Source organism: Chelonia mydas, chromosome 11 (genome assembly GCF_015237465.2).
Source record: "Chelonia mydas isolate rCheMyd1 chromosome 11, rCheMyd1.pri.v2, whole genome shotgun sequence".
Classification (NCBI taxonomy): Eukaryota; Metazoa; Chordata; order Testudines; family Cheloniidae; genus Chelonia; species Chelonia mydas.
This window is the reverse complement of record NC_051251.2, coordinates 59,642,277-59,670,052: the sequence shown is the minus strand read 5'-3', so window position 1 is coordinate 59,670,052 and position 27,776 is coordinate 59,642,277. Positions and strand designations below refer to the sequence as shown.

Here is a 27,776-nt window from a genome sequence, read left to right as displayed (position 1 = left end):
GCTACCTCTGTTTGTTGTACTGCTACCTCTTAAACCTTTAAATTTAAAGGAAAAACGTATGTGCACACTTACCCAAGGTCCCAACCCCTTCACTGGGCTTGTCCATGCTCAGCTGCCAGGACTGTGGTGGGGTCTTCAGTAGGTCCTGGCTCATGGGACAGCTGAAGCCCCCCAACTGTCCCCTCCTCTTTCTCTTCATCACTGTTCATGGCAGGACTTTCTGTGTCAGGCTTCTCTAAGGTATCCTGCAGGGTACTGGTGGGATCTCCACCAAGTATGGCATGCAGGCCTTTGTAAAAGTAGCACATCTGTGGCTCAGCAGCAGATCGATTGCGGCACTCCCTGGCCTTGTGGTATACTTGGCACAGTTCCTTAGTTTCCATGTGGCACTGCTACTGATCACGGTTATTCCCCTCTGCCTGCATCCTCCATGCATTCTGTTTGCAGATGTCCATGTTTCTAGAGCTGTTCCTTAGCTATGCTTGCACAGCCTCTCTCCCCACAGGCCCAGGAGATCCAATATCTCCTGTCTACTCTATGGAGCCAGCATGGTTGGTTGGGCAGATGCATACACAAGGTAGGGCTGCTAGGTGTAATCACCAAGGCGGGCAATCAAGAAAAGGCATTTTAAAATATGCGAGGAGCTTTAAAAGGTGGGGATGTCTTCTGGTTTCTGTGACTCCTGGGCAGTGGAGTTTGCTGTTGTGACCAGAGCAGTCGTTGTAGGGAATGGGGCATTGTGGGACAGCTTCTGGAGGACTGTTAGGGTTGACACAGGTCATGCACATCTACACTTGCACTGCATTGACCTCAATAGGTCAACCATGGCTCCTTGCCATTTGTGGAGGTGGTTTTACCAGCTCACTGTAATGGGGCACTTATGTTAGCCAGAGATAAATTTAAGCACAATGAGGTCGACAGCAGGCCATTTAAATTGACTTAATGTTAGCATAGACTAGGCCTATGCATGTTGAGGCAACAGAATTGGTGTCTGGAAAAGCGGTGGAAAAAGTATCCGTAGCACACTGCAGAATTATAGTGAATACACTGAATTTTCTTAGCATTTGCTACCAGTGACTTAATGGTATATTGACAAGCTAAGGGCCAGCAGCCGATGGTGAGGGCTGCCACTCTGTGGCAGACTGCCTGGACTGAGGAGCTACAAGCGGCAGCTTCCTTTGACAACTTAGACCTCCTTGTAGACAGGCTCACCCAAGAACTGTCTGCAAAAATCGCTCCCAGGAGAAGTTCGAACCAGGAGAATGCCCCGCCTGCCCACAGAAAGCTGCTCCAAACCACACCACCACCACCAGGGGAGCCAGAAGTAGAGACGCCAGCCGCCGCTACGATCCAGCAACGGCTTCAAGGATCCAAAAGCTGTACTGGGCAAACTGCTCCAAGGCCATGAGGGAGATCCTAGACGGGCCCTCGCCCTACTGCATGATCCCATCTGAGTGTCTCTACAGCTACTTCAAGGATGTATTCGACCGCATAGCCCAGAATGACACGCAGCGTTCAGAGTGCCTCCGCCCCCTGCCCAGTGTTGACGAAGCAGGTGTCCTGGAAACTGACTATATGCCCAAGGAAGTGATGGCCAGACTCTCAAAAACAAAAAACACAGATCCTGGGAAAGACTGCATCCCCTACATCCTCCTGAAAAAGCGAGATCCCGGCTGCCTGGTCCTCGCCATGCTCTTCAACCAGTGCAAGCAATTCTGCTGGACTCCCGGCTCCTGGAAGAAGGCCATGATGGTACTGGTGTACAAGAAGGGCGAGTGGGATGACCCCAGCAACTGGAGGCCCATCTCCCTCTGCTCCACAATGTACAAGCTCTATGCTAGCTGCCTGGCTTCGAGGATCACGGAATGGTTGGTGAGCGGGGGAGCCATCAGCTCCATCCAGAAAGGCTTCATGTCATGCGAGGGCTACTATGAACACAAATTCGTCCTCCAAACCACCATTGAAACGGCCAGAAGGGTATGGAGGCAGTACACGGTAGCGTGGCTCGACCTGGCTAACGCCTTTGGGTCCATGCCCCACCACCACATCTTTGCCACACTCCAGGAGTTTAGGATGCCAGAAAACTTCCTTCATGTGATCCGAGAGGTGTACGAGGGATGCAGCACCACCATTCGCTCGGTCGAAGGGGAGACGGCTGAGATCCCGATCCGGAGCGGAGTTAAGCAGGGCTGTCCCCTCAGCCCCATCATCTTTAACCTCGCCATGGAGCCGTTGCTGCGAGCGATCTCCAATGGCAAAGATGGCTTCAACCTCCATGGTGAGAGGGTGAGAGTCCTGGCTTACGCGGATGACCTGGACCTGACCACGGATGATCCAGAGAGCCTCCAATGTATGCTAGATGTCACCAGTCGAGCTGCCGACTGGATGGGGCTCCGCTTCAATGCAAAGAAGTGCGCAACTCTCCACATCGATGACTGCACATCGGTGCAGACAACGGGGTTCCAGATCCAGGGCGAGCTCATCATCCCCCTGGCAGAGAGGCAGGCATACCAGCACCTCGGCACGCTGATGGGTTTCCGTGTCCAGCAGACACCCAGGACACCATCCAGGAGATCTTGCAGGATGCCGCCAAGATTGACGCCTCCCTGCTAGCGCTGTGGCAGAAGATAAATGCCCTGAACACCTTCCTGATCCCCCGCATCTCGTTCGTCCTAAGGGGATCCACTGTGGCGAAGGTACCCCTCAACAAGGCAGACAAGATCGTCCGGCAGCTGGTGAAGAAGTGGCTGTTCCTTCTCCAGAGAGCCAGCAACGAGCTGGTCTACATTGCCCACAGGCATGGCGGTGCCAACGTCCCCCGCATGGGTGACCTGTGTGACCTCGCGGTGATCACCCACGCCTTCTGCCTGCTGACGTGTCCCGATGCCAGGGTAAGGAACATCGCAGCAAACGCCCTCCATGACACAACAAAGAAGCGGATCAGCAGAGCCCCCTCCAACCAAGACATCGCCACCTTCCTGAGCGGTTCCCTGGATGGTGAATTCAGATGGGATGGGCGTGACATCGCTTCACTGCGGTCCCGCGCTCGCAATGCCATGTGTCACCTGGGGAAGCACATTGGCTGCCGCTGGGAGTGGTGCGAGGAGCGCCAGGAGCGGTGCGAGGAGCGCCAGGAGCTGGGAGTCCTGGTGCCGCAGATCAGGTCCGACGACAACACCATCGTCACCCCATATGCCAGGGGTGTGCTGGAGAGGACCCTGAAGGCAGCCATCCACTCACTGCACATGGAAACTCTGAAGCATAAACCAGACCAGGGTAAAGCCTTCGAACTGACCAGCAAGTGGGACGCCAGCAACCACTTCCTCGCGGGGGGCGGCTTCACCCGTTTCACCGACTGGCAGTTCATCCACCGTGCCTGGCTCAACTGTGTCCCGCTCAATGGAGCCATCCGCCACGGGAACTGAGACAAGTGTTGCAGGAAGTGCGGCTACTCCAAAGAGACCCTGCCCCATGTCCTGTGCAGCTGCAAGCCCCACTCCAGAGCCTGCCAGCTGCGCCACAATGCCATCCAGAACCGCCTGGTGAAAGCCATTGCACCGCGCCTGGGGGAGGTTGCCGTGAACTGCGCCATCCCTGGTACTGACAGCCAGTTGCAACCTGACGTGCTAGTCACTGACGAGGCCCAGAAAAAGATCATCCTCATTGACGTCACAGTCTCCTTTGAGAACAGGACCCCGGCCTTCCGCGAAGCCCGAGCTCGTAAGCTGGAAAAATACGCCCCCCCGGCCGACACCCTGAGAGCGAAGGGCCGTCGTCGGAGCCCTAGCCGCTTGCGACCCCTGCAACGAGTGTGTGCTGCGAACCTGTGGGATCAGTCAACACTATGCACAGCTCATGCAGCGCCTCATGGTCTCAGACGCCATCCGATGGTCCAGAGACATCTGCATCAAACACATCACCGGCCACCGACAGTACCAGGAAGTGTGAGCCAGTACGAAATCGTGCATCAACTACGAGAAAGGGACAGAGACTTTTTCCACTGGACCATATGAATTGGAACCATAAATTCACTGAACATTAAATCTCACCAAATGAGGGTAAATCCATCCTCATCATTGTATCTACCCCTTTTACTCCATACCTGAACATACCTTATTCCCTGATGCAAGTGCTGGAGGAACCAACTAGGGGCAGAGCTCTTCTTGACCTGCTTCTCACAAACCAAAAAGAATTAGTAGGGGAAGCAAAAGTGGATGGGAACCTGGGAGGCAGTGACTATGAGATGGTTGAGTTCAAGATTCTGACACAGGGAAGAAAGGAGAGCAGCAGAATATGGACCCTGGACTTCAGAAAAGCAGACTTTGACTCCCTCAGGGAACTGATGGGCAGGATCCCCTGGGAGAACAACATGAGGGGGAAAGGAGTCCAGGAGAGCTGGTTGTATTTTAAAGAATCCTTATTGAGGTTACAGGAACAAACCATCCTGATGTGTAGAAAGAATAGTAAATATGGCAGGCAACCAGCTTGGCTTAACAGTAAAATCCTTGCTGATCTTAAACACAAAAAAGAAGCTTACAAGAAGTGGAAGATTGGACAGATGACCAGGGAAGAGTATAAGAATATTGCTCGGGCATGCAGGAGTGAAATCAGGAAGGCCAAATCCCACCTGGAGGGTGATGTTAAGAGTAACAAGAAGATGTTAAGAGTAACAAGAAGGGTTTTTTCAGTTATGTTAGCAACAAGAAGAAAGTCAAGGAAAGTGTGGGCCCCTTACTTAATGAGGGAGGCAACCTAGTGACAGAGGATGTGGAAAAAGCTAATGTACTCAATGCTTTTTTTGCCTCTGTCTTCATGAACAAGGTCAGCTCCCAGACTGCTGCACTGGGCAGCACAGCATGGGAAGGAGGTGACCAGCCCTCTGTGAAGAAGTGGTTCGGGACTATTTAGAAAATCTGGACGAGCAAAAGTCCGTGGGGCCGGATGCGCTGCATCCAAGAGTGCTAAAGGAGTTGGCGGATGTGATTGCAGAGCCATTGGCCATTATCTTTGAAAACTCATGGCGATCGGGGAGGTCCCAGATGACTGGAAAAAGGCTAATGTAGTGCCCATCTTTAAAAAAGGGAAGGAGGAGGATCCTGGGAACTACAGGCCAGTCAGCCTCACCTCAGTCCCTGGAAAAATCATGGAGCAGGTCCTCAAAGAATCAATCCTGAAGCACTTGCATGAGAGGAAAGTGATCAGGAACAGTCAGCATGGATTCACCAAAGGGCAAGTCATGCCTGACTAATCTAATTGCCTTCTATGACGAGATAACTGCCTCTGTGGATGAAGGGAAAGCAGTAGACATGTTGTTCCTTGACTTTAGCAAAGCTTTTGACACGGTCTCCCACAGTATTCTTGCCAGTAAGTTAAAGAAGTATGGGCTGGATGAATGGATGATAAGGTGTATAGAAAGCTGGCTAGATTGTCGGGCTCAACGGGTAGTGATCAATGGCTCCATGTCTAGTAGGCAGCCGGTATCAAGTGGAGTGCCCAAAGGGTCGGTCCTCGGGCCGGTTTTGTTCAATATCTTCATAAATGATCTGGAGGATGGCGTGGATTGCACCCTCAGCAAGTTTGCAGATGACACTAAACTGGGAGGAGAGGTAGATACGCTGGAGGGTAGGGATAGGATAGGATACAGAGGGCCCTAGACGAATTAGAGGATTGGGCCAAAAGAAATCTGATGAGGTTCAACAAGGACAAGTGCAGAGTTCTGCACTTAGGATGGAAGAATCCCATGCACCGCTACAGACTAGGGACCGAATGGCTCGGCAGCAGTTCTGCAGAAAAGGACCTAGGGCTTACAGTGGACGAGAAGCTGGATATGAGTCAACAGTGTGCTGTTGTTGCCAAGAAGGCCAATGGCATTTTGGGATGTATAAGTTGGGGCATTACCAGCAGATCAAGGGACGTGACTGTTCCCCTCTATTCGACATTGGTGAGGCCTCATCTGGAGTTCTGTGTCCAGTTTTGGGCCCCACACTACAAGAAGTATGTGGAAAAATTGGATAACGTCCAGAGGAGGGCAACAAAAATGATTAGGGGACTGGAACACATGACTTATGAGGAGAGGCTGAGGGAACTGGGCTTGTTTAGTCTGCAGAAGAGAAGAATGAGGGGGGATTTGATAGCTGCTTTCAACTACCTGAAAGGGAGTTCCAAAGATCTAGACTGTTCTCAGTGGTAGCAGATGACAGAACGAGGAGTAATGGTCTCAAGTTGCAGTGGGGGAGGTTTAGGTCGGATATTAGGAAAAACTTTTTCACTAGGAGGGTGGTGAAACACTGGAATGTGTTACCAAGGGAGGTGGTGGAATCTCCTTCCTTAGAAGTTTTTAAGGTCTGGCTTGACAAAGCCCTGGCTGGGATGATTTAATTGGGGATTGGTCCTGCTTTGAGCAGGGGGTTGGACTAGATGACCTCCTGAGGTCCCTTCCAACCCTGATATTCTATGATAGCCATTACATGAACAACATCCCCCCATATCTCAATGTCTGTACTTAGACCCGTTAACCTTTTACCCCCAATCGGGGACATTGCAGATTATGTATTCCTTATGCCACCCAATCCTAAACCGAACTTCGCACCCCTTGATAATCTGTACCTTATTCCCTGATAACCAGAAACTTCTATGCTTAAACTCTGTACCGTTTTCTTTTTATTTTAACATCATCTTAATAAAATGATTATATTTGCTTGCAGTGGAGTGGGCAATTCATGCTAACTTGTGTACTTGAATCTCACGTGAAGTCTAGTGTAAGAGTGGCATTAATTTGTTACCGAGTCTTTTTCAAAAGCAAAAGGCATTATTACAATAAAATACTTTATAGTTAACCATTGTCATTAGTCTGTCTACACATAAATCACTGCATATTTTTAACAAACTATAGTGAGCTAATTTAGCTGTTACTGTTTTCTGCATTAACTTAAGTGTAGCATGTAGACTCTGCCAGCTAGATTGATGACTCTAAGGATTTATTTATGAAAGGATTTTGGAATATGCTTTTCTGTTCAGTTTTGAACAGATGCAGCATTAAAGGCTACTGGGTGACCTAACCCCTCCATGTGTCTGATTTGATAACTGAAGGCACACTGCCCATGAATTAGGACTAGGGTACATGGATGCCTTAAGTCATTTTTTGGCAGTGTGTGCTCTGAACAAATGTCTGGGGCTGGGGTGCACTGGTGTAATGTAGGTTTGTGTGTAACATGATATGTTTTTGGTTCACAATAGACTGTCTTCTACATTCTTAACACCTGATAACACATACAATAGGTTGGCCTCCAATTTAAAAGGCATTTTCTGACTCATTCCCACACCTTGACTGTTCCTGGGTTGTTCATAATCTTCAATCTGAATCTTCTTTGGTTGGTTAGTGGAGACTTCAGACCCAATTCTGATCTCTTTTACTGCAGCCTAAATCTGGTGTAATGTATCTGACTTGCACTAAGATCTGAATCTGGCTATCGGTTTTTATACTAGCCCCACTCCCAGGACCTAGTTCCCCTCTGGAATCTAACTGTTCGAAAGCTTTTCTCTCTCACCAACAGAAATTGATCCAGTAAAAGATATTGTATCATCCACCTTGTGTCTCTAATATCCTGGGACCAATGCAGCTACAGTAACACTGCATACTTTCTCTCTTCCACTCTTTTTACCTCGTCAAATATCACATTTTTGCCCCTGTTTGATGCGAGTGGTGAGCCAAAGTTTGCGGCCCTGGGGATGTTCTATTTGGAAGTAGAAATTGATGGAGTCTGGTATTTTATTTGATGAAATCTTGTTTATTTACAAGGAATGTACAAAGTCCTGCTTCTCCTAACGCAGGAGGATCCAAGAACAAAAGGAGCAGTTTCTTAGCCCTGGTCTACGCTAGGACTTTAGGTCGAATTTAGCAGCGTTAAATCGATGTAAACCTGCACCCGTCCACACGATGAAGCCCTTTATTTCGACTTAAAGGGCTCTTAAAATCGATTTCCGTACTCCACCCCTGACAAGTGGATTAGCGCTTAAATCGGCCTTGCCGGGTCGAATTTGGGGTACTGTGGACACAATTCGATGGTATTGGCCTCCGGGACCTATCCCAGAGTGCTCCATTGTGACCGCTCTGGACAGCACTCTCAACTCAGACGCACTGGCCAGGTAGACAGGAAAAGAACCGCGAACTTTTGAATCTCATTTCCTGTTTGGCTAGCGTGGCAAGCTGCAGGTGACCATGCAGAGCTCATCAGCAGAAGTGACCATGATGGAGTCCCAGAATCGCAAAAGAGCTCCAGCATGGACTGAACGGGAGGTACGGGATCTGATCGCTGTATGGGGAGAGGAATCCGTGCTATCAGAACTCCGTTCCAGTTTTCGAAATGCCAAAACCTTTGTCAAAATCTCCCAGGGCATGAAGGACAGAGGCCATAACAGGGACCCGAAGCAGTGCCGCGTGAAACTTAAGGAGCTGAGGCAAGCCTACCAGAAAACCAGAGGGGCGAACGGCCGCTCCGGGTCAGAGCCCCAGACATGCCGCTTCTATGATGAGCTGCATGCCATTTTAGGGGGTTCAGCCACCACTACCCCAGCCATGTTGTCTGACTCCTTCAATGGAGATGGACGCAACACGGAAGCAGGTTTTGGGGATGAAGAGGAGGAGGAGGAGGTTGTAGATAGCTCACAGCAAGCAAGCGGAGAAACCGGTTTTCCCGACAGCCAGGAACTGTTTCTCACTCTGGACCTGGAGCCAGTAACCCCTGAACCCACCCAAGGCTGCCTTCTGGACCTGGCAGGCGGAGAAGGGACCTCCGGTGAGCGTACCTTTTAAAATACTATACATGGTTTAAAAGCAAGCATGTGAAAGGATTAATTTGCCCTGGCATTCGCGGCTCTCCTGGATGTACTCCCAAAGCCTTTGCAAAAGGTTTCTGGGGAGGGCAGCCTTATTGTGTCCTCCATGGTAGGATACTTTACCACTCCAGGCCAGTAACATGTACTCGGGAATCATTGTACAACAAAGCATTGCAGTGTATGTTTGCTGGCGTTCAAACAACATCTGTTCTTTATCTTTCTGTGTTATCCTCAGGAGAGTGAGATATCATTCATGGTCACCTGGTTGAAATAGGGTGCTTTTCTTTAGGGGACACTCAGAGGAGCCCGTTCCTGCTGGGCTGTTTGCCTGCGGCTGAACAGAAATGTTCCCCGCTGTTAGCCACGGGGAGGGGGGAGGGTTGAGGGGGTAGCCACGCGGTGGGGGGAGGCAAAATGCGACCTTGTAACGAAAGCACATGTGCTATGTATGTAATGTTAACAGCAAGGTTTACCCTGAAAGAGTGTAGCCACTGTTTTATAAAATGTGTCTTTTTAAATACCGCTGTCCCTTTTTTTTTCTCCACCAGCTGCATGTGTTTCAATGATCACAGGATCTTCTCCTTCCCAGAGGCTAGTGAAGATTAGAAAGAAAAAAAAAACGCACTCGTGATGAAACGTTCTCTGAGCTCATGCTGTCCTCCCACACTGACAGAGCACAGACGAATGCGTGGAGGCAAATAATGTCAGAGTGCAGGAAAGCACAAAATGACCGGGAGGAGAGGTGGCGGGCTGAAGAGAGTAAGTGGCGGGCTGAAGACAGGGCTGAAGCTCAAATGTGGCAGCAGCATGATGAGAGAAGGCAGGATTCAATGCTGAGGCTGCTGGAGGATCAAACCAGTATGCTCCAGTGTATGGTTGAGCTGCAGCAAAGGCAGCTGGAGCACAGACTGCCACTACAGCCCCTGTGTAACCAACCGCCCTCTTCCCCAAGTTCCATAGCCTCCACACCCAGACGCCCAAGAATGCGGTGGGGGGGCCACCGGCCAACCAGCCACTCCACCACAGAGGATTGCCCAAAAAAAAAGAAGGCTGGCATTCAATAAATTTTAAAGTTGTAAACTTTTAAAGTGCTGTGCTTAAAGTACTGTGTGGCATTTTCCTTCCCTCCTCCACCACCCCTCCTGGGCTACCTTGGTAGTCATCCCCCTATTTGTGTGATGAATGAATAAAGAATGCATGAATGTGAAGCAACAATGACTTTATTGCCTCTGCAAGCGGTGATCGAAGGGAGGAGGGGAGGGTGGTTAGCTTACAGGGAAGTAGAGTGAACCAAGGGGCGGGGGGTTTCATCACGGAGAAACAAAGAGAACTTTCACACCGTAGCCTGGCCAGTCATGAAACTGGTTTTCAAAGCTTCTCTGATGCGTACCGCACCCTCCTGTGCTCTTCTAACTGCCCTGGTGTCTGGCTGCGCGTAACCAGCAGCCAGGCTATTTGCCTCAACCTCCCACCCCGCCATAAACGTCTCCCCCTTACTCTCACAGATATTGTGGAGTGCACAGCAAGCAGTAATAACAGTGGGAATATTGGTTTCACTGAGGTCTAAGCGAGTCAGTAAACTGCACCAGCGCGCCTTTAAACGTCCAAATGCACATTCTACCACCATTCTGCACTTGCTCAGCCTGTAGTTGAACAGCTCCCGACTACTGTCCAGGCTGCCTGTGTACAGCTTCATAAGCCATGGCATTAAGGGGTAGGCTGGGTCCCCAAGGATAGCTATAGGCATTTCAACATCCCCAACAGTTATTTTCTGGTCTGGGAATAAAGTCCCTTCCTGCAGCTTTTGAAACAGACCAGAGTTCCTGAAGATGAGAGCGTCATGTACCTTTCCCGGCCATCCCACGTTGATGTTGGTGAAACGTCCCTTGTGATCCACCAGAGCTTGCAGCACTATTGAAAAGTACCCCTTGCGGTTTATGTACTCGCCGGCTTGGTGCTCCGGTGCCAAGATAGAGATATGGGTTCCATCTATGGCCCCACCACAGTTAGGGAATCCCATTGCAGCAAAGCCATCCACTATGACCTGCACATTTCCCAGGGTCACTACCCTTGATATCAGCAGATCTTTGATTGCGTGGGCTACTTGCATCACAGCAGCCCCCACAGTAGATTTGCCCACTCCAAATTGATTCCCAACTGACCGGTAGCTGTCTGGCCTTGCAAGCTTCCACAGGGCTATCACCATTCGCTTCTCAACTGTGAGGGCTGCTCTCATCTTGGTATTCATGCGCTTCAGGGCAGGGGAAAGCAAGTCACAAAGTTCCATGAAAGTGCCCTTACGCATGTGAAAGTTTCGCAGCCACTGGGAATCGTCCCAGACCTGCAACACTATGCGGTCCCACCAGTCTGTGCATGTTTCCCGAGCCCAGGATCGGCGTTCCACAGCATGAACCTGCCCCATTAGCACCATGATGCATGCATTGGCAGGGCCCATGCTTTCAGAGAAATCTGTGTCCATGTCCTGATCACTCACGCGACCGCACTGACGTCACCTACTTGCCTGGTATCGCTCTGCCAGGTTCTGGTGCTGCATATACTGCTGGATAATGCGTGTGGTGTTTAATGTGCTCCTAATTGCCAAAGTGAGCTGAGTGGCCTCCATGCTTGCCATGGTATGGCGTCCGCTCAGAAAAAAGGCATGGAACGATTGTCTGCCATTGCTCTGACGGAGGGAGGGGCAACTGATGACATGGCTTACAGAGTTGGCTTCAGGGAGCTAAAAATCAACAATGGGGGTGGCTTTACATTAAGGAGTATTTCAGACAGGACTTCACGGAGGGTTCCAATAAGAAATGGTGCACCTAAGTTATTGTTCTTTTTGGAACAAGGAGGTTAGTCTGGCCTCTGATTGATACATGGCTAGATTTACCTTGCTGCACCTTCCCTGTGAGTGACTGCAGCGTGACCTAGAGGAATGAGTCCCCTAGACGGGGGTGGGGGTGGGGGAAGCAAATGAGTACAAAACAAATCTGGTCTATTTCTTGTTTTGATACACTCCATCTATCTTTTACATCTTTGGCTGGCAGCAGACAGTGCAGAAGGACTGCATGCCATCCACATCTCAGGGCTTCTCGGCAGAAGATGGTACAATACGACTGCTAGCCATCCTCATCTCTTGCCTGCCTGGCAGAAGATGGTACAGTAGGACTGCTAGCAATCCGTATCGCCTGCCTGCTCACCATAAGATGGTTCAATAGGACTGACTGCAGGACTAAAGAGAATGACTTGATCAAGTCACTCCAAATTTAGTCCCTGCGCCCATGTCTGTCCAGGCGCTCCCGGCCAACGCGGCCAGAAGCACCTCGGACATGATGATGATGGCTACCAGTCCTATTGCACCATCTGCTGCCACAAGGCAATGGGTTGCTGCTGCTGTGTAGCAATGCAGTACCACGTCTGCCAGCACCCAGGAAACATACGGTGACGGTTACCTGAGCGGGCTCCATGCTTGCCGTGGTATGGCGTCTGCACAGGTAACTCAGGAAAAAAGGCACGAAACGATTGTCTGCCCTTGCTTTCACGGAGGGAGGGAGGGAACGGGGGCCTGACGATATGTACCCAGAACCACCCGCGGCAATGTTTTAGCCCCATCAGGCATTGGGATCTCAACCCAGAATTCCAATGGGCAGTGGAGACTGCGGGAACTGTGAGATAGCTACCCACAGTGCAACACTCCGGAAGTCGACTCTAGCCTCGGTACTGTGGAAGCGCTCCGCCGAGTTAATTCACTTAATGCACTTAGAGCATTTTCTGTGGGGACACACACACTCGAATATATAAAACCGATTTCTAAAAAACTGACTTCTATAAATTCAATCTAATTTCGTAGTGTAGACATACCCTTAGCTTACAACCCCAAGCCTCTTTAGCCAACATTCCCAAAAGTGCGCTCGCTCTCTCTCTCTAGCTTTTTCCAGGTCATACTGTGTTTACCAGTGCTGCTTGGCCTTTTTCTGCTTCTCTCAGCCTCTGTTCTTATCTGTTTAGTTTCTATGTGGTCTGTCTTTCTCCTCACCCCCTCAATTTAGCAAAATCCCTCCACTCATTCAGTCCAAAATTCCTGAGCGGGTTCACAACATGCTTTTGTCTTAGGTGGGGGACTTCTGATTAACTTATCCTGAAACTTATGTCAGCTGAAGGATGCCTTTATACCCAGTCTCAAAGAGGTTTGTGATCCAGTCAGTCTTCAGTACCTCTCAGCATAACAATATTTTCAAGTTAGCACTTTTACATTTCAGCAGGTACCATGTTCTTATTTCATTATTTTTGGACAGACATCATCAGTGCCCAATGTGTTTAGCGATTTGGGAATTTGCTGGCTGCCTACTTTTATATTCTGGACTGAAACAGAGTGCGGTCTCTGTCTTTGCACTGCACAAAACATTTCCCCTCTTTCTTATATCAAGAGATCAGTGGTCCTCTTGATATAGCTACACGATTTATAAGCAAATTAAATAATTGCCCTCTTGCTGATAGGAACACAAAGTAAAACCAGTAACCTGCCTCCAGCAGTGGACAGTTATTTTTAACAAGGTTACAGTACAGTAAGAGGATGAGAAAATCAGAAGGAATCCTAGATCTAAATTCCACTGAGCCAGATTCTGACTTCATTTAAACAATTGTAAATCCAGAGTAATTTAATTAAAAACAATGGTGCCATTCAGTCAGCTCTAGCAAAATCAATGATGTTAATCCAGATTTACATGGCAGTAATTGAAATCTACATCCAGCTCACTGATTGTATGACTTGAGGTAATTAATTTGACCTCCTACAGCCTTAATCAATCTAGTTTAAAATTGATAAGACTTAGAATCCCTTTGAAAAAATCAGATGTTGTGTATTTAAAAAAGCCTTCTCTTGGAGGAAAGAAATTACAGAATGATTTCTCTGTAGTATCTTGAATTTTTAGAAAAATTATAGTCAATTCTCCTCTTCTAATCCAGTCTACCCAAGCAAGGGAATCAAAGCAACAGATGTCTTGTTAAGAAAAATAGTCTGAGATGTAGATGCCAGCCATTATAAGCAATCTCTAATCTGCTACAAATTAAATGTCCAAATCCTGTTTTGTGTGTGCTAAATGGAGGCATTAATTTTTGCAAGGAAAGCCGCTTACAACCCAGACATTTCTCTACTATCCATTCTTCTGAATCTTTGGAGCATCTCCAGACTTCTGCTTACATGTAAGATACAACAGTAACATTTGTGGTATGAAAGCTATTTGACTACAATATGAACTATTTAAATAAGTGAGTTTCACATTAGAATAATAGAATCATAGAATATCAGGGTTGGAAGGGACCTCAGAAGGTCATCTAGTCCAACCCCCTGCTCGAAGCAGGACCAAGTCCCAGTTAAATCATCCCAGCCAGGGCTTTGTCAAGCCTGACCTTAAAAACCTCTAAGGAAGGAGATTCTACCACCTCCCTAGGTAACGCATTCCAGTGTTTCACCACCCTCTTAGTGAAAAAGTTTTTCCTAATATCCAATCTAAACCTCCCCCACTGCAACTTGAGACCATTACTCCTCGTTCTGTCATCTGCTACCATTGAGAACAGTCTAGAGCCATCCTCTTTGGAACCCCCTTTCAGGTAGTTGAAAGCAGCTATCAAATCCCCCCTCATTCTTCTCTTCTGTAGACTAAACAATCCCAGTTCCCTCAGCCTCTCCTCATAAGTCATGTGTTCTAGACCCCTAATCATTTTTGTTGCCCTTCGCTGGACTCTCTCCAATTTATCCACATCCTTCTTGTAGTGTGGGGCCCAAAACTGGACACAGTACTCCAGATGAGGCCTCACCAATGTCGAATAGAGGGGAACGATCACGTCCCTCGATCTGCTCGCTATGCCCCTACTTATACATCCCAAAATGCCATTGGCCTTTTTGGCAACAAGGGCACACTGCTGACTCATATCCAGCTTGTCGTCCACTGTCACCCCTAGGTCCTTTTCCGCAGAACTGCTGCCTAGCCATTCGGTCCCTAGTCTGTAGCGGTGCATTGGATTCTTCCGTCCTAAGTGCAGGACCCTGCACTTATCCTTATTGAACCTCATCAGATTTCTTTTGGCCCAATCCTCCAATTTGTCTAGGTCCTTCTGTATCCTATCCCTCCCCTCCAGCGTATCTACCACTCCTCCCAGTTTAGTATCATCCGCAAATTTGCTGAGAGTGCAATCCACACCATCCTCCAGATCATTTATGAAGATATTGAACAAAACCGGCCCCAGGACCGACCCCTGGGGCACTCCACTTGACACCGGCTGCCAACTAGACATGGAGCCATTGATCACTACCCGTTGAGCCCGACAATCTAGCCAACTTTCTACTCACCTTATAGTGCATTCATCCAGCCCATACTTCCTTAACTTGCTGACAAGAATACTGTGGGAGACCGTGCCAAAAGCTTTGCTAAAGTCAAGAAACAACACATCCACTGCTTTCCCTTCATCCACAGAACCAGTTATCTCATCATAGAAGGTGATTAGATTAGTCAGGCATGACCTTCCCTTGGTGAATCCATGCTGGCTGCTCCTGATCACTTTCCTCTCATGCAAGTGCTTCAGGATTGATTCTTTGAGGACCTGCTCCATGATTTTTCCAGGGACTGAGGTGAGGCTGACTGGCCTGTAGTTCCCAGGATCCTCCTCCTTCCCTTTTTTAAAGATTGGCACTACATTAGCCTTTTTCCAGTCATCCGGGACTTCCCCCGTTCGCCACGAGTTTTCAAAGATAATGGCCAATGGCTCTGCAATCACAGCCGCCAATTCCTTCAGCACTCTCGGATGCAACTCGTCTGGCCTCATGGACTTGTGCACGTCCAGCTTTTCTAAATAGTCCCTAACCACCTCTATCTCCACAGAGGGCTGGCCATCTCTTCCCCATTTTGTGATGCCCAGCGCAGCAGTCTGGGAGTTGACCTTGTTAGTGAAGACAGAGGCAAAAAAAGCATTGAGTACATTAGCTTTTTCCACATCCTCTGTCACTAGGTTGCCTCCCTCATTCATTAAGGGGCCCACACTTTCCTTGGCTTTCTTCTTGTTGCCAACATACCTGAAGAAACCCTTCTTGTTACTCTTGACATCTCTTGCTAGCTGCAGCTCCAGGTGCGATTTGGCCCTCCTGATATCATTCCTACATGCCCGAGCAATATTTTTATACTCTTCCCTGGTCATATGTCCAACCTTCCACTTCTTGTAAGCTTCTTTTTTATGTTTAAGATCCACTAGGATTTCATTGTTAAGCCAAGCTGGTCGCCTGCCATATTTACTATTCTTTCGACTCATCGGGATGGTTTGTCCCTGTAACCTCAACAGGGATTCCTTGAAATACAGCTAGCTCTCCTGGACTCCTTTCCCCTTCATGTTAGTCCCCCAGGGGATCCTACCCATCCGTTCCCTGAGGGAGTCGAAGTCAGCTTTCCTCAAGTCCAGGGTCCGTATCCTGCTGCTTACCTTTCTTCCCTGCGTCAGGATCCTGAACTCAACCAACTCATGGTCACTGCCTCCCAGATTCCCATCCACTTTTGCTTCCCCTACTAATTCTACCCGGTTTGTGAGCAGCAGGTCAAGAAAAGCGCCCCCCCTAGTTGGCTCCTCTAGCACTTGCGCCAGGAAATTGTCCCCTACGCTTTCCAAAAACTTCCTGGATTGTCTATGCACCGCTGTATTGCTCTCCCAGCAGATATCAGGAAAATTAAAGTCACCCATGAGAATCAGGGCGTGCGATCTAGTAGCTTCCGTGAGCTGCCGGAAGAAAGCCTCATCTACCTCATCCCCCTGGTCCGGTGGTCTATAGCAGACTCCCACCACTACATCACTCTTGTTGCACACACTTCTAAACTTAATCCAGAGACACTCAGGTTTTTCTACAGTTTCGTACCGGAGCTCTGAGCAGTCATTACATTCATTAACTTTTATCCACATCATTTCAGTAGCCTTTCCTTTACTACCTAGGCTCTCTCATGAAGGATAATCTTTGGTTAAAACAGATCTCCTTAATACATAAAAACAGAAGATTTTTTCTTGGGTTATCACTGTCTATTCTTTCAAGCATGCATCATAATAGTGCAACAAACTGGAAAAACCACCAATTTTCAGAAAAACCACATTTGTGAAGCTGCATTTAAGACATCATGACACACATTTGTAGCTAGTCTGACCATCACTAAGGCAACATTTTAGTCCCAGGTATTTTTAGTAAAAGTTATGGACAGGTCACAGGCAGTAAACAAAAATTCACAGCGCGTGACCTGTCCATGACTTGTACTATATACCCCTAACTAAAACTTGGGCCAGGGGGCCGTGGGTTCTCTGTGGGGGCAGTCCAGGGGTGGTGCTGGTGCTGGGAGGGGCAGGCAGCGGCATGCAGCCCAGGACCCACACTGATCTCTCTTTACAAGCTTTTGATAGTGCTCTTTTAGGTCTATTATAGAGGCTTTAGGGAGATGGAAACTATCACCGATGGCTGACATTGCAGCATTCCTGCCTCAGTTTACCCAGTATTTTCTCTGACTCATTCCAACTGTCTGGCCAAGCCATGTAACAAAGTCCAACCTTTTTGGGGCCTTAGAGTCTGTCACTTAAAGTCTACAAACATAGGAAAACAACCAAATCTTCAGCCTAGCCAGGCTTGGCTATTAGCCTCCTCCTTTGCAGGCTAACCCCAGCTGCAATAAACTGTCCAAACCCTATTTCCTAGGCTTCAACCTCACTACCTAGAGGCTAGCATACTTTCCCTTTACCCAGGTTTTCAGGCAGGCTATAGTCCCTGACTGGCTCCTGTCTTCAGCTAGGCCATAGGACAATTTGTCTCCTCAATTTTCCCCACTGCTGGGCTTCCTTCCTCTTAAATCCAACCCTACACAGGTGTAGCAGGGTGGGGCTAACAGAATAGGACTGACTGTCCCAAAGCCTTTTACCCTTAAAAGGGGCACGCCACCTTGTTACAGAAACATTTTACTCGTTGCAGTAGTACCGTCTTGTCATTTAGCTTCCTGAGTATTTGCTACCCTCTCTTCTCACAAGGAAAAGATCTAAAATGTCTAAAAAGAAACAAATCTTGGCCTGTCTTCCTGATATCTCATGGGTGACTGGCCATCAGTTCAAGCTTCCCTCTAAGCCCTCACCACCTATCATGGGTGGCAGCTACAACTTAACACTTCGGTATTCCTATATTTCCACATATATAACCAAAAATTGTGTATTGTGTTATGGCATTTGGGTTGCTACTCCATGCAGTGGCACTTGCCACATCCATTCATGCTTGCATTCATCCTGCAGATGTCCTTGCTACTGATTTTTTCCACCATCCAACAAATTACTAAACATCTGGAGAATGGATGGTGACTGGAAAGAAAATACAGATGATGCTGTAATGGTGATAGTTGTAAATGTCTTGGTTTTCAACAACTAGGAAGGCCCCATATAGTCCACAGCATGGAAATAGCTAGGGAATCTATGTTTTGCAGCCCAAGTACTTATCTGTCTGAGATGGTACACATGTACACAGGGTGGCCAGCCCCTCCCGCTGCTGTTCCACTTCCAGCTTGAAGTGCAGACATACCCTGTATAAGTAACCTTCATTTCTTGTGTGTGTCTATCCTGATTATATTGGGTAAGTTTGTTTGCAGGTCAAATTCAGCCCCAGTGTAAGTAGGTGCAAGTTCCTTTTGCTTCATTGCATTTGCTTATGCTAGAGATGAATTTGGTCCATAGGCTTTGGATAGATTCTGCCTAGAAGAATATTTACCAATGGAAGTCATATATATGATTATCTCAATTGAAACAGACAAGTAATTTCTAAAAGAATCTCTCTAGCTTTAAATTTCTTTTACTGGTAAACTTGCTCAATCCTAGGCTGTAGAATGTTATCATATACCAAGAAGACATTTTCTTATTTATATTCACATTACCGTTTCCATAGACTAATGTACTAACTCTTTTTTTCCCAAGGTTTTTCACTGCATTCAGGCAAGCTGTATAGATCTTCTAAAGACTATTGAGAAATACCAGCAGAGACTCAATGGTATGCAATAACATATGCATTTTAATTTAGTGTAATAACCATCATTACTTTTTTTTAATATTTTGAATTTAAATCCATTGTTAAAACCAGATAACTGTTTAATCTAAAACAACCTTCTGGCATATTTGAAATGGTTTTTAATTTCTAGAGAATGTCACTATTTTAGTGTAAACCCCGAGTGCCAAGATTTGGGATTTCTTGATAGAATACATTAATGCTACCTGTATTTGTACTAAAGGCAGAAAATGAAGAACTCCGTTATATGGCTAATTTAACTCGTTCTAGTAGCCCTAATTCTTGAGGCTATCATTGAACTAAGGGAAGCCATTACAACTATTAGAAAACATGACCAGTGGTTTATATAAAACTTAATTTTAGTTTCCCTAAATTTTCAGAAAAGCTCCTCCCTGTTTATGAAAGTAAATGATTTTAAATAAAATTGGGAGTTTTTCCAACTGAAATTATGGCGCAGTATTATCTCTATAAAGTTCTACGGATAGTACAAGTAACAAAGGATAGTAAAAGTAAGTTTTAGACCCTTAGCAGACAAGGATCACTGATTAAAGTTACATCCTTTATGAATCAGAGTTCAATTAAAAGTATTTTTAAATGTAGTAATAAATTATCATAAACAACAAGATACTAATGACTAAAGTCTTTTGTTCAGCATGTCTCTATATTCTTTATCTGTGTCTCCTACCAAAGAAAGTCTCAGATGCCCAACTATGCCACATGAAAAAGTATTTGAGAAGTCTGATTTGGACATTTGTGTGTTTTACTTTAAAACGTATTCCTTCTTTCCCTCCTCTCCCCCCCAATACACACCATATCAACTATAAATGCTGTCAAAACCTAAAGATCTTTTTATGCATCTTATCACTTTGAACAATAATGTGCTTGTTTTCCCACCCTCTGAGGACTATTCTTAATAAGATTAAATACATTGGAAGTGTTAGTTTATCGATTTATATTGTGCAATTATTTCCTTTTATAGTTACGTCTGACGAGGAAAATGAGCTAGGGCTCCTTTTAAAGGTTCAAGGAGAGCAAGATGCTACTAAAGCTGGCAAAATGATGGAAGCCACTGGAAAGACCCTCTGTTCTTCTGCTCAACAAAGGTTTTCAATTATTTTATGTAGTCTTTCTTCAAGTTACATTTGGTGCTATTAATATAAAGTTATGTACATGGAATAATGCACCTGTTTGGTGCTTTAAGATTCTGAGGTTAGATCCACAGAAAGCAAATATAATTTTATGTAAAACAAATAGACTATAATAGAAGAATATATACAGAAAATACAAATAATCAAGAAGTACAGACAGTACAATCAGTGTAATTTAAATTGCAAATATAAATATAGAATTGAACTGAACTTACAAATAAAACATGCTGCAGTGAATTGGCCAAATTCTGCAGTCTACACTGTGGTGTAAATTAAATGTCATGAGTAAATTGATCAAAACACATTATAAGTGGGTGCAAATGATAAAGTAGTATAGCTTGCACCAATATACTAAACGAGTGTAACACTGAGAAGGGGCAGCAGGAAAATTGCATCAGGGAACAGAGCAGCATCTCCCCTATGCTGTTACACCATCCTAGTAGCTGGTTTTACTACTGTATTCCCTTGTTTGTGCCCTTGGTGTGTAAATTACTCATTTTAATCTCTGCTGAGAGCTTTAATTTGCCAACCTTATTCATGTCAGGTAGTACCTTACTATGTAAGCAGTCTCATTGCAATTAATGGGCCTATGTGAGTATGAATTGTTACCTATTATGACTAAGGATGGCAGAATCAGGCCTGATGGACTTCTCTTGCAAATTAGACTACCATATCATTTACACCAGTTGTCTGATTAATATACATCATTTACATCATAGAAGTTAGCCAGAGACTTATATGGGTATTGCATTTATTTACAACATGACTGCATTTTACCCAATATCTTCAAGCTCACAAAGGAAAAACAATCTGATGTAGAAGGAAGTAATATTTCTCTTTAAAACTGATTTCTTTGCTATCTCTGCCTTGAAAAGGGTACTTTGGTTATTGAAAAGAGGTTCTTTAATAAGGCCATTCTTAATGGGTTTTACTGCTGTTTGAAGCAAAGACAGGAGTGTCACAGAACATTTTAATTAGTATGGGGTGCATTAGTTTATCTTAAATGCGGTATTCCTTCAGAAAACTGAGCATGACATACTGGTATATCGAAAGCTATTTTCAATTTCAAAGGATTCTGCAGAATCGGTATATGGACATGTGACCTGGGGTCAGGAGACCTGGATTCCAATCCCAGGTCCGTCAATGACCTGCTGAGTAATCTTGGACAAATTACTTCATATATTTGCCTCAGTTTTCCTCATGTGTAAAATGGAGATAATTCTTACCCTCCTCTAAAGTGCACTGAAAAGTTATATGCAAGTTCTAAATTTTAACCTATGTTTAAAAAAAATAAAATTGTAAAGTAAAGCATACCAAAAGTTAGGAAATCCAAAAGTTAAGGTTACCCAGACAACCTTAATTATGCCACTTTTGTGTTTGCATCATAATACATTCTTTAGTTAGTTAATGAATATAAATATGACTAATTCAGAGCACAGGTTGAATGAAGCACAGTGGATTAAATATGTATTTTTAATCGTGCTTCATTCACTCTATAAAGTCTACCCTGTCCACTGAGGTCCCAGATGTGCTCTCACGCTTTATCTAGATTAGGAATTAAAATAGATTAGCACACATTAGCTAACGTATGCTAACACATCAGTCTAGTGCAGACAAGGCAAACTGCCTTTAACACATGCTCAGCTGGTCGAATTGAAGCCTGGACTCCCCCCAGGTTTAACTTGACCAGTTTAGCACGTGTTAAAGGCAGTGTGCCTTATCTGTAATAGACTTTTAAAGTGTGTTATATATGCTAACACAGGCTAACATCACATCTTCAATTCTAGTCTAGAAAATGCCTCAGTTAAACAAGTGTAAAGTGAATGGTAGTTGCAAACAATTTGGCTCTCAGCACCTCTCATTGACTGTTTAACCTTGCCTCATTCACTGTTCGCCATTCAGCTTGCACATCAAATGCAGCAGGGGACCTGTAGAAATAAATATAACTGAACAAGAAAGTGAATTTCACCTCTTTAAAAACAAAAGAACTTGAGCTTTGGGGAAAAAAATTCAGCTCAAATTGGGAAAATCAAAACCTCAATTTCTTGTGGAAGTCAAATTCTGGAATACTTTGTTTCTGAAATGAAATATGCTTCTGGGGCTGTCAAGGAGTGTGGAGCCTGAAAGCGCTGGCCTCCACTACTCCATGACTGCCCCCATCCCAGGAAACCTGTCAAGAATCTGGGAGCTTTGGAACTTGGCCTTGAAGTTTTCAGGCTGCTGAGAAGCCAGACATCTGGAAACTCTTGGAGCCTCAGCAGCCACTAGGCAGACTGATGATGAGCTGGAGCCCACAAAGCCGTGGCTAATTTCCTTTGAAAGATTAGTTGAGCCTGGAAGGCCCTGGCCAATTTCCTTTGAAACCTGCAGAACATTTTGCTTTTCACAAATTGGTATTTTCCAACAACAAATATTCCAATGGAAAATTTCCAACCAGGTTTAGAAATAATAGCATGTGATTGTGTAAGACTATCATAAGTCTTATGAATGTGGGGCAAAGTTAGTTAACTTTTTGAGTACTTCATCTCACACCTTAAGTCCTGATACCGCAAACATTTGTGCAGGTGCTTAACTTTATGCACAGGAGTACTCAGATTTAACTTTGCATGCAGAACATTAATCAGGATCATGGTCTTCAATTTCTTTTAATACAGTTTCTTTCTTGGAATTTCATAGGGTTTTTAAAAAATGAAATGATAAAGTTAATTTCCAAAATGTGGAATTATTTGCCAGACAGTGCTATGAGGCAAGGCTGAAGCCCTTCAAAGACTGTATGGAACAAGGCAAGGATCCTCATTAACCCTGCCTCAATGATAACACACTTGTGCATTGGAGGAGATAATTTTTCCACAAATTTTTAATGTGTTGATCTAAAATTTCACTCTGTTATTTTGTGCATACATGTGCAGTGGTAATAGAATGTTAGCATATTAATGATAACCATCTCCTACTATAATTTTTAAAATTACAGTATCTTCATGATAGATTTTTAAAACCTTAGAGCTTGTCAAAATATTTTTATTGGACCACCAAAAAGCATGAAAAAGTCCCATTAGGTATTACCTCTGTACCAAATGTTGTTTCTATTGCCTCCTGCTGAGGTGAGAACTGTAATGTGTGTGTTTGTATACATTAAACACAAAAAGACTACATAAAAAAACATTATCATGGTTGCAAAATCAACCGCTCAAAAGTTAAGAAATGCCAGAATTAAGGTTGCCTGTACATCCTTAATTTGGTCCCCTTGCACGTAGGCATTATGATACAGTCTTTAAGTACATAACATCTCTTATTTCCCTGCTTCATCCAGTGCAGAGAATGAATGGTTCTCACTCAGTGAGCAGCGATTCAAAATTTTGTTTTATCCTCATTGTTCAATGTGTGGCCCCAGGCCTTCCTTATTCCACGCTATTCAAACTCTGCTTTGAAGTCAGAATTATTAATTTCTTCATGGGCTTTTCTATGGTACTCATTATTATAGTATCTGAGTGCTTCACAAATATCAATTTGCTTTCACAAGACCCCTGTGAGATGAATGGATACTGTACTCATTTTACAGATGAGGAACTGAGGCACAGAGAGATTAAGGTCAAAAGTATCCACTAATTTTAGGTGGCTGATTTGTGACACCTAATTTTTCAGAGTACATAGCACTATACAGCACTTTCTATGACCAAAGCACATTTCCCATTGACTTCAGCTGCAGCTGTGAATGCTTAGCACTTGTGCATTTCATACCCAGCAACACACAATTGGTGACCACCTATGAAAAAATTGGTTTAACTTACTTGCCTAACATCACGTACAAACACTGGCGGAGGCAGAGATAGAATCCAATTCTGCCAGGCAGCATTCAACTGCCTTAATCACGGAACCATTCATTTCTTCCTGAAATCCCCTTCCTCATTCACTACACATTTTCCAACTCCTGTAGCAAATGAAGCAGGGGTTGTACAGACAACAGCCTCCTTCACTACACAATCCTGATCCATCCCTAGAGCAAGTTCATCCTATGCAGTGAATCAAGCAGGAGTCCTGTGGGAAAAAATAGTATGTGATTATGTAATTAAAGACTTTATCATAATGCATATGCACAAGGGGGCCCAAAGTAGCTTTTGTTTAAAGTTTTTAAAAAAGTGAACTAAAAAAATAGAAATTCCATTTTATCGCATTGTATTGGCATCCTCATGGGTCATTTGCAGGGTTGGAAAATTTAAATTCTCCACACAGACCTCTGCCAGTTGAGCTAACAGAGTAACTGATAGTGAAAGTAGGTTGTCATCCTCTATATGGACCAGGACTAGAGAGGGATGGAGCACTTTGACAGTGAGTTTCACAAATATGTACTGACAGTACAGGAATGGTGAGATTCACAAATCGTGGGTTCCATTCCAGACTTTGCAAGGAAGTATTCTCTAGTGGGCACAGACTCTTCTGCCCAATTACCTCAAGCTTGACCCCTTCTGCCCAGTCTCTGTCCCAGGCCTGTGTCATCTGCACTCCTGACTCCTTGTCCCAATCCCATTCTCCTCAACTAGCCAATTCCGATCTCTTCTCCTCAGGCTTCTCATCCCAGCCCCAATCTCCTTGCTCAGCCATTCCCAATTTCTCCCCCACCCACTCGTGGCTCCTTTTCCCCAGTCTCCTTGCTGTCCCAGTTTCCCCCTCCCTTCCTTTTCGGCTGATCTCTCTCTCTTCCCCTACTGGCCTCAAGTCACCCCATCCCCTCCTCCTCTGTCCCTGTTAATTCCCAGTCTCCCTCAGCATCTCAACCAATCTCAGTGCTCCCACCTGCCTTCTTGTGCCAATCTCTTTGCCCAGCTAGTCCCAGTCCCTCCTCTCAACCCAGCTCTTTGTCAGATCTGTCCCCCCACTCCCATCAGTTCATAGTCCCAGTGTCCTTGCCTGGCCAGTCACAGTCTACCCCCAGCTCCTTATCCCCATACCATTTCTCTCTCCAGCTCCCAGTATCTATGTCCAGTGAGTCCCAGTCTTCCCCCACACTCCCAGTCTCCTTGCCCAGCCAGTCCTAGTATTCACATCCTTCATAGCTCCCACTCCCAGTGTCCCTCTTCCCCCTGCCCACCAACCTCCAGTCCCAGGCTCCCACCTCAAGCCTCTTGTCCTAATCTACTTCCTCACCTCCCTCAGGTCCAGCTCTTGTCACTGCATTCAAATCAAACAACTTTCCGCTCTGGATTCGTGGAGAGCACAGGAATGACAGGCTCCCTGCTCTGTGCTTGCCCCAGCCCAGCCTGCCGCAGCCTAGTGCTGCAACTGCTGGAGCATGCCCAATGCAGACAGAATCTGTGGTGAATTTAGCAGTGTAACTAGCAGTTCCCTACTGAGCATGTGCAAACCAATTTTTCAAAGGTGTTTTTGGGGTTTATTTTTTACTTCACTAAATTTGGACAGATTTTCTCTAGAGTAACAAAAGGTCAGTATCCCTGATGCAAAGGCCACCACCCCTGCCAAATTTCAAGTTCTAGCTCCAAAGCATGGAGGCACCAGAGCCTTCAAAGGAAAGGTGGAAACTTGGTGGAACAACGATAAGCAATGAGATACGGTAATACCAGGTTACATAATATATAGGAGCGACAGAGTAGGTCATGCTGGTGTGGGAGTAGCTCTATATGCAAAAATAAGCATAGAATCAAATATAGTAAAAATCTTAAAGGAATCAAACAGTACCATAGAACCTCTGTGGATAGAAATTCCATGCTTGTATAATAGGACTATAGCAGTAGGAATATACTACCAACCACCTGACCAGGATGGTGATTGTGAAATGCTATGGGAGATTACAGAGGCTACAAAAAACAGAAAATCTCGTAATAATGGGGGATTACAAATATCCCATATTGACTTGGAACATATCACTTCAGGATGGGATGCAGAGATAAAATTTCTAGACACCATTAATGGCTGCTTCTTGGAGCAGCTAGTCCTAATAGTGACCACAATGTAATTAAATGTAATATCCTTGCGCGGGAAGGGGATACTAAGTAAAGAAACCCCACAGGAGCATTTAACTTCAAAAAGGGGAACTCCACAAAAATGAGGAGACAAGTTAAATGCAAATTACAAGGAACAGTCACAAGAGTGAAATGCCTGCAAGCTGCCTGGAAACTTTTTACCACCACCATAATAGGGGCTCAAACTATGTGTGTACCCCAATTTAAAAAAAAAACCAAAAAATGCCACAATGGCTAAACAATAGAATAATAGAGGCAGTCAGAGACAAAAAGACATCCTTTAAAAATTTGAAGTCAGATTTTACTGAGGAAAATAAAAAGGGACATATACTTTTACATTTGACTTGTCGGAGTTTAATTAGGCAGGCCAAAAAAGAATTTTAAGGGCAACTAGCAAAAGAGACAAAAACTAACAGCAGTTTTTTTAAAATATACATCAGAAGCAGAAAGCTTGTGAAACTATCTGTGGGGCCACTATACAATTGAGGTGCTAAAGGAGTGCTCAAGGAAGACAAGGCCAGTGCAGAGAAGCTAAATGAATTCTTTGCATCAATGTTCATGGCAGAGGATTTGAGGGAGATTCCCACACCTGTGCCATTCTTTTTAGGTGACAAATCTGAGGAATTGTCCCAGAATGAGGTGTCAGTAAAGGAGGTTTTGCTATATTAAACAGTAATAAGTCACCAGGACCAGATGGTATTCACCCAAGAGTTCTGAAGGAACTCAAATGTGAAATTGCAGAACTACTAATTGTGGTATGTAACCTGTCGCTTATATTAGTCTCTCTACCAGATGGCTGGCAGATAGCTAATATGATGCCAATTTTTAAAAAAGGCTCCCAAGGCGATCCTGGCAATTACAGGCCAGTAAGTCTGACTTCAGTACCAGGCAAATTGGTTGAAATGATTGATAATTCAGTTCTTTACCAACACATAGATTAACACAATTTGTTGGGAAAGAGAGAACATGGCTTTTGTAAAGGAAAACCATGCCTCATCAATCAATTAGAATTCTTTGAGGGTGTCAGCAAACATATGGACAAGGGTGATGCAGTGGATAAAGTGTACTTAATCTTTCAGAAATGGTGACATGGTCCCTCACCAAAGGCTCTTAAGCAAAGCAGGCAGTCATGCGATAAGAAGGAAGGTTCGCTCATGGATCAGTAATTGGTTAAAAGACAGGAAACAATGGGTTGGAATAAATGGTCAGTTTTCACAGTGGAGAGTGTGTCTGGAGTCCCTCCAGAACTGGTCAACATATTCATAAATGATCTGGAAAAAGGGGTAAACAATGAAGTGGCACAGTTTGCAGACAATACTGAATTACTCAAGATAGTTAAGTTCAAAGGAGACTGCAAAGAATTACAAAGGGATCTCATCAAACGGGGTGAGTGGGCAAAAATTGGTAAATGAAATTCAATATTGATAAATGCATATTGGAAAACATAATCCCAACTATACATACAAAATGACAGGGTCTAAATTAGCTGTTAACAGTCAAGAAACAGCTCTTGAAGTCACTGTAGATATGTGCTCTGAAAACATATGCTCAATGTGCAGTGGCAATCAAAAATGATAACAGAATGCTAGAAACCATTAGGAAAGGGATATAATAATAGGACAGAAAATACCATAAAGCCACTATATAAATCCATTGTACCCTACACCTTGAATACTGTGTGCAGTTCTGGTTGCCCCATCTCAAAAAAATATATATTAGAATTGGAAAAGGTACAGAGAAGGGCAACAAAAATGATGAGGG

General features: G+C 45.2%; 1 protein-coding gene and 1 long non-coding RNA gene across 9 annotated transcripts in view; one reads left to right on the top strand and one right to left on the bottom strand.

Moving 5' to 3' along the window:
• Positions 1 to 27,776, top strand: part of ICA1L (islet cell autoantigen 1 like) — a 63,609-nt gene that overhangs the window by 13,872 nt on the left and 21,961 nt on the right. For all 8 annotated transcript variants that reach the window (XM_043524791.1, XM_043524788.1, XM_043524790.1 and 5 more), the window contains 2 exons: positions 18,805 to 18,877; positions 19,872 to 19,995. In XM_043524791.1, the coding sequence (XP_043380726.1) occupies positions 18,805 to 18,877; positions 19,872 to 19,995 (197 nt within the window). The remainder of the gene's footprint in view (positions 1 to 18,804; positions 18,878 to 19,871; positions 19,996 to 27,776) is intronic.
• The window catches only part of LOC119567386, a 40,356-nt gene continuing 32,687 nt past the window's right edge, over positions 20,108 to 27,776 (bottom strand). The window contains exon 5 of the long non-coding RNA XR_005227394.2: positions 20,108 to 24,075. This is a non-coding gene — a long non-coding RNA (uncharacterized LOC119567386). The remainder of the gene's footprint in view (positions 24,076 to 27,776) is intronic.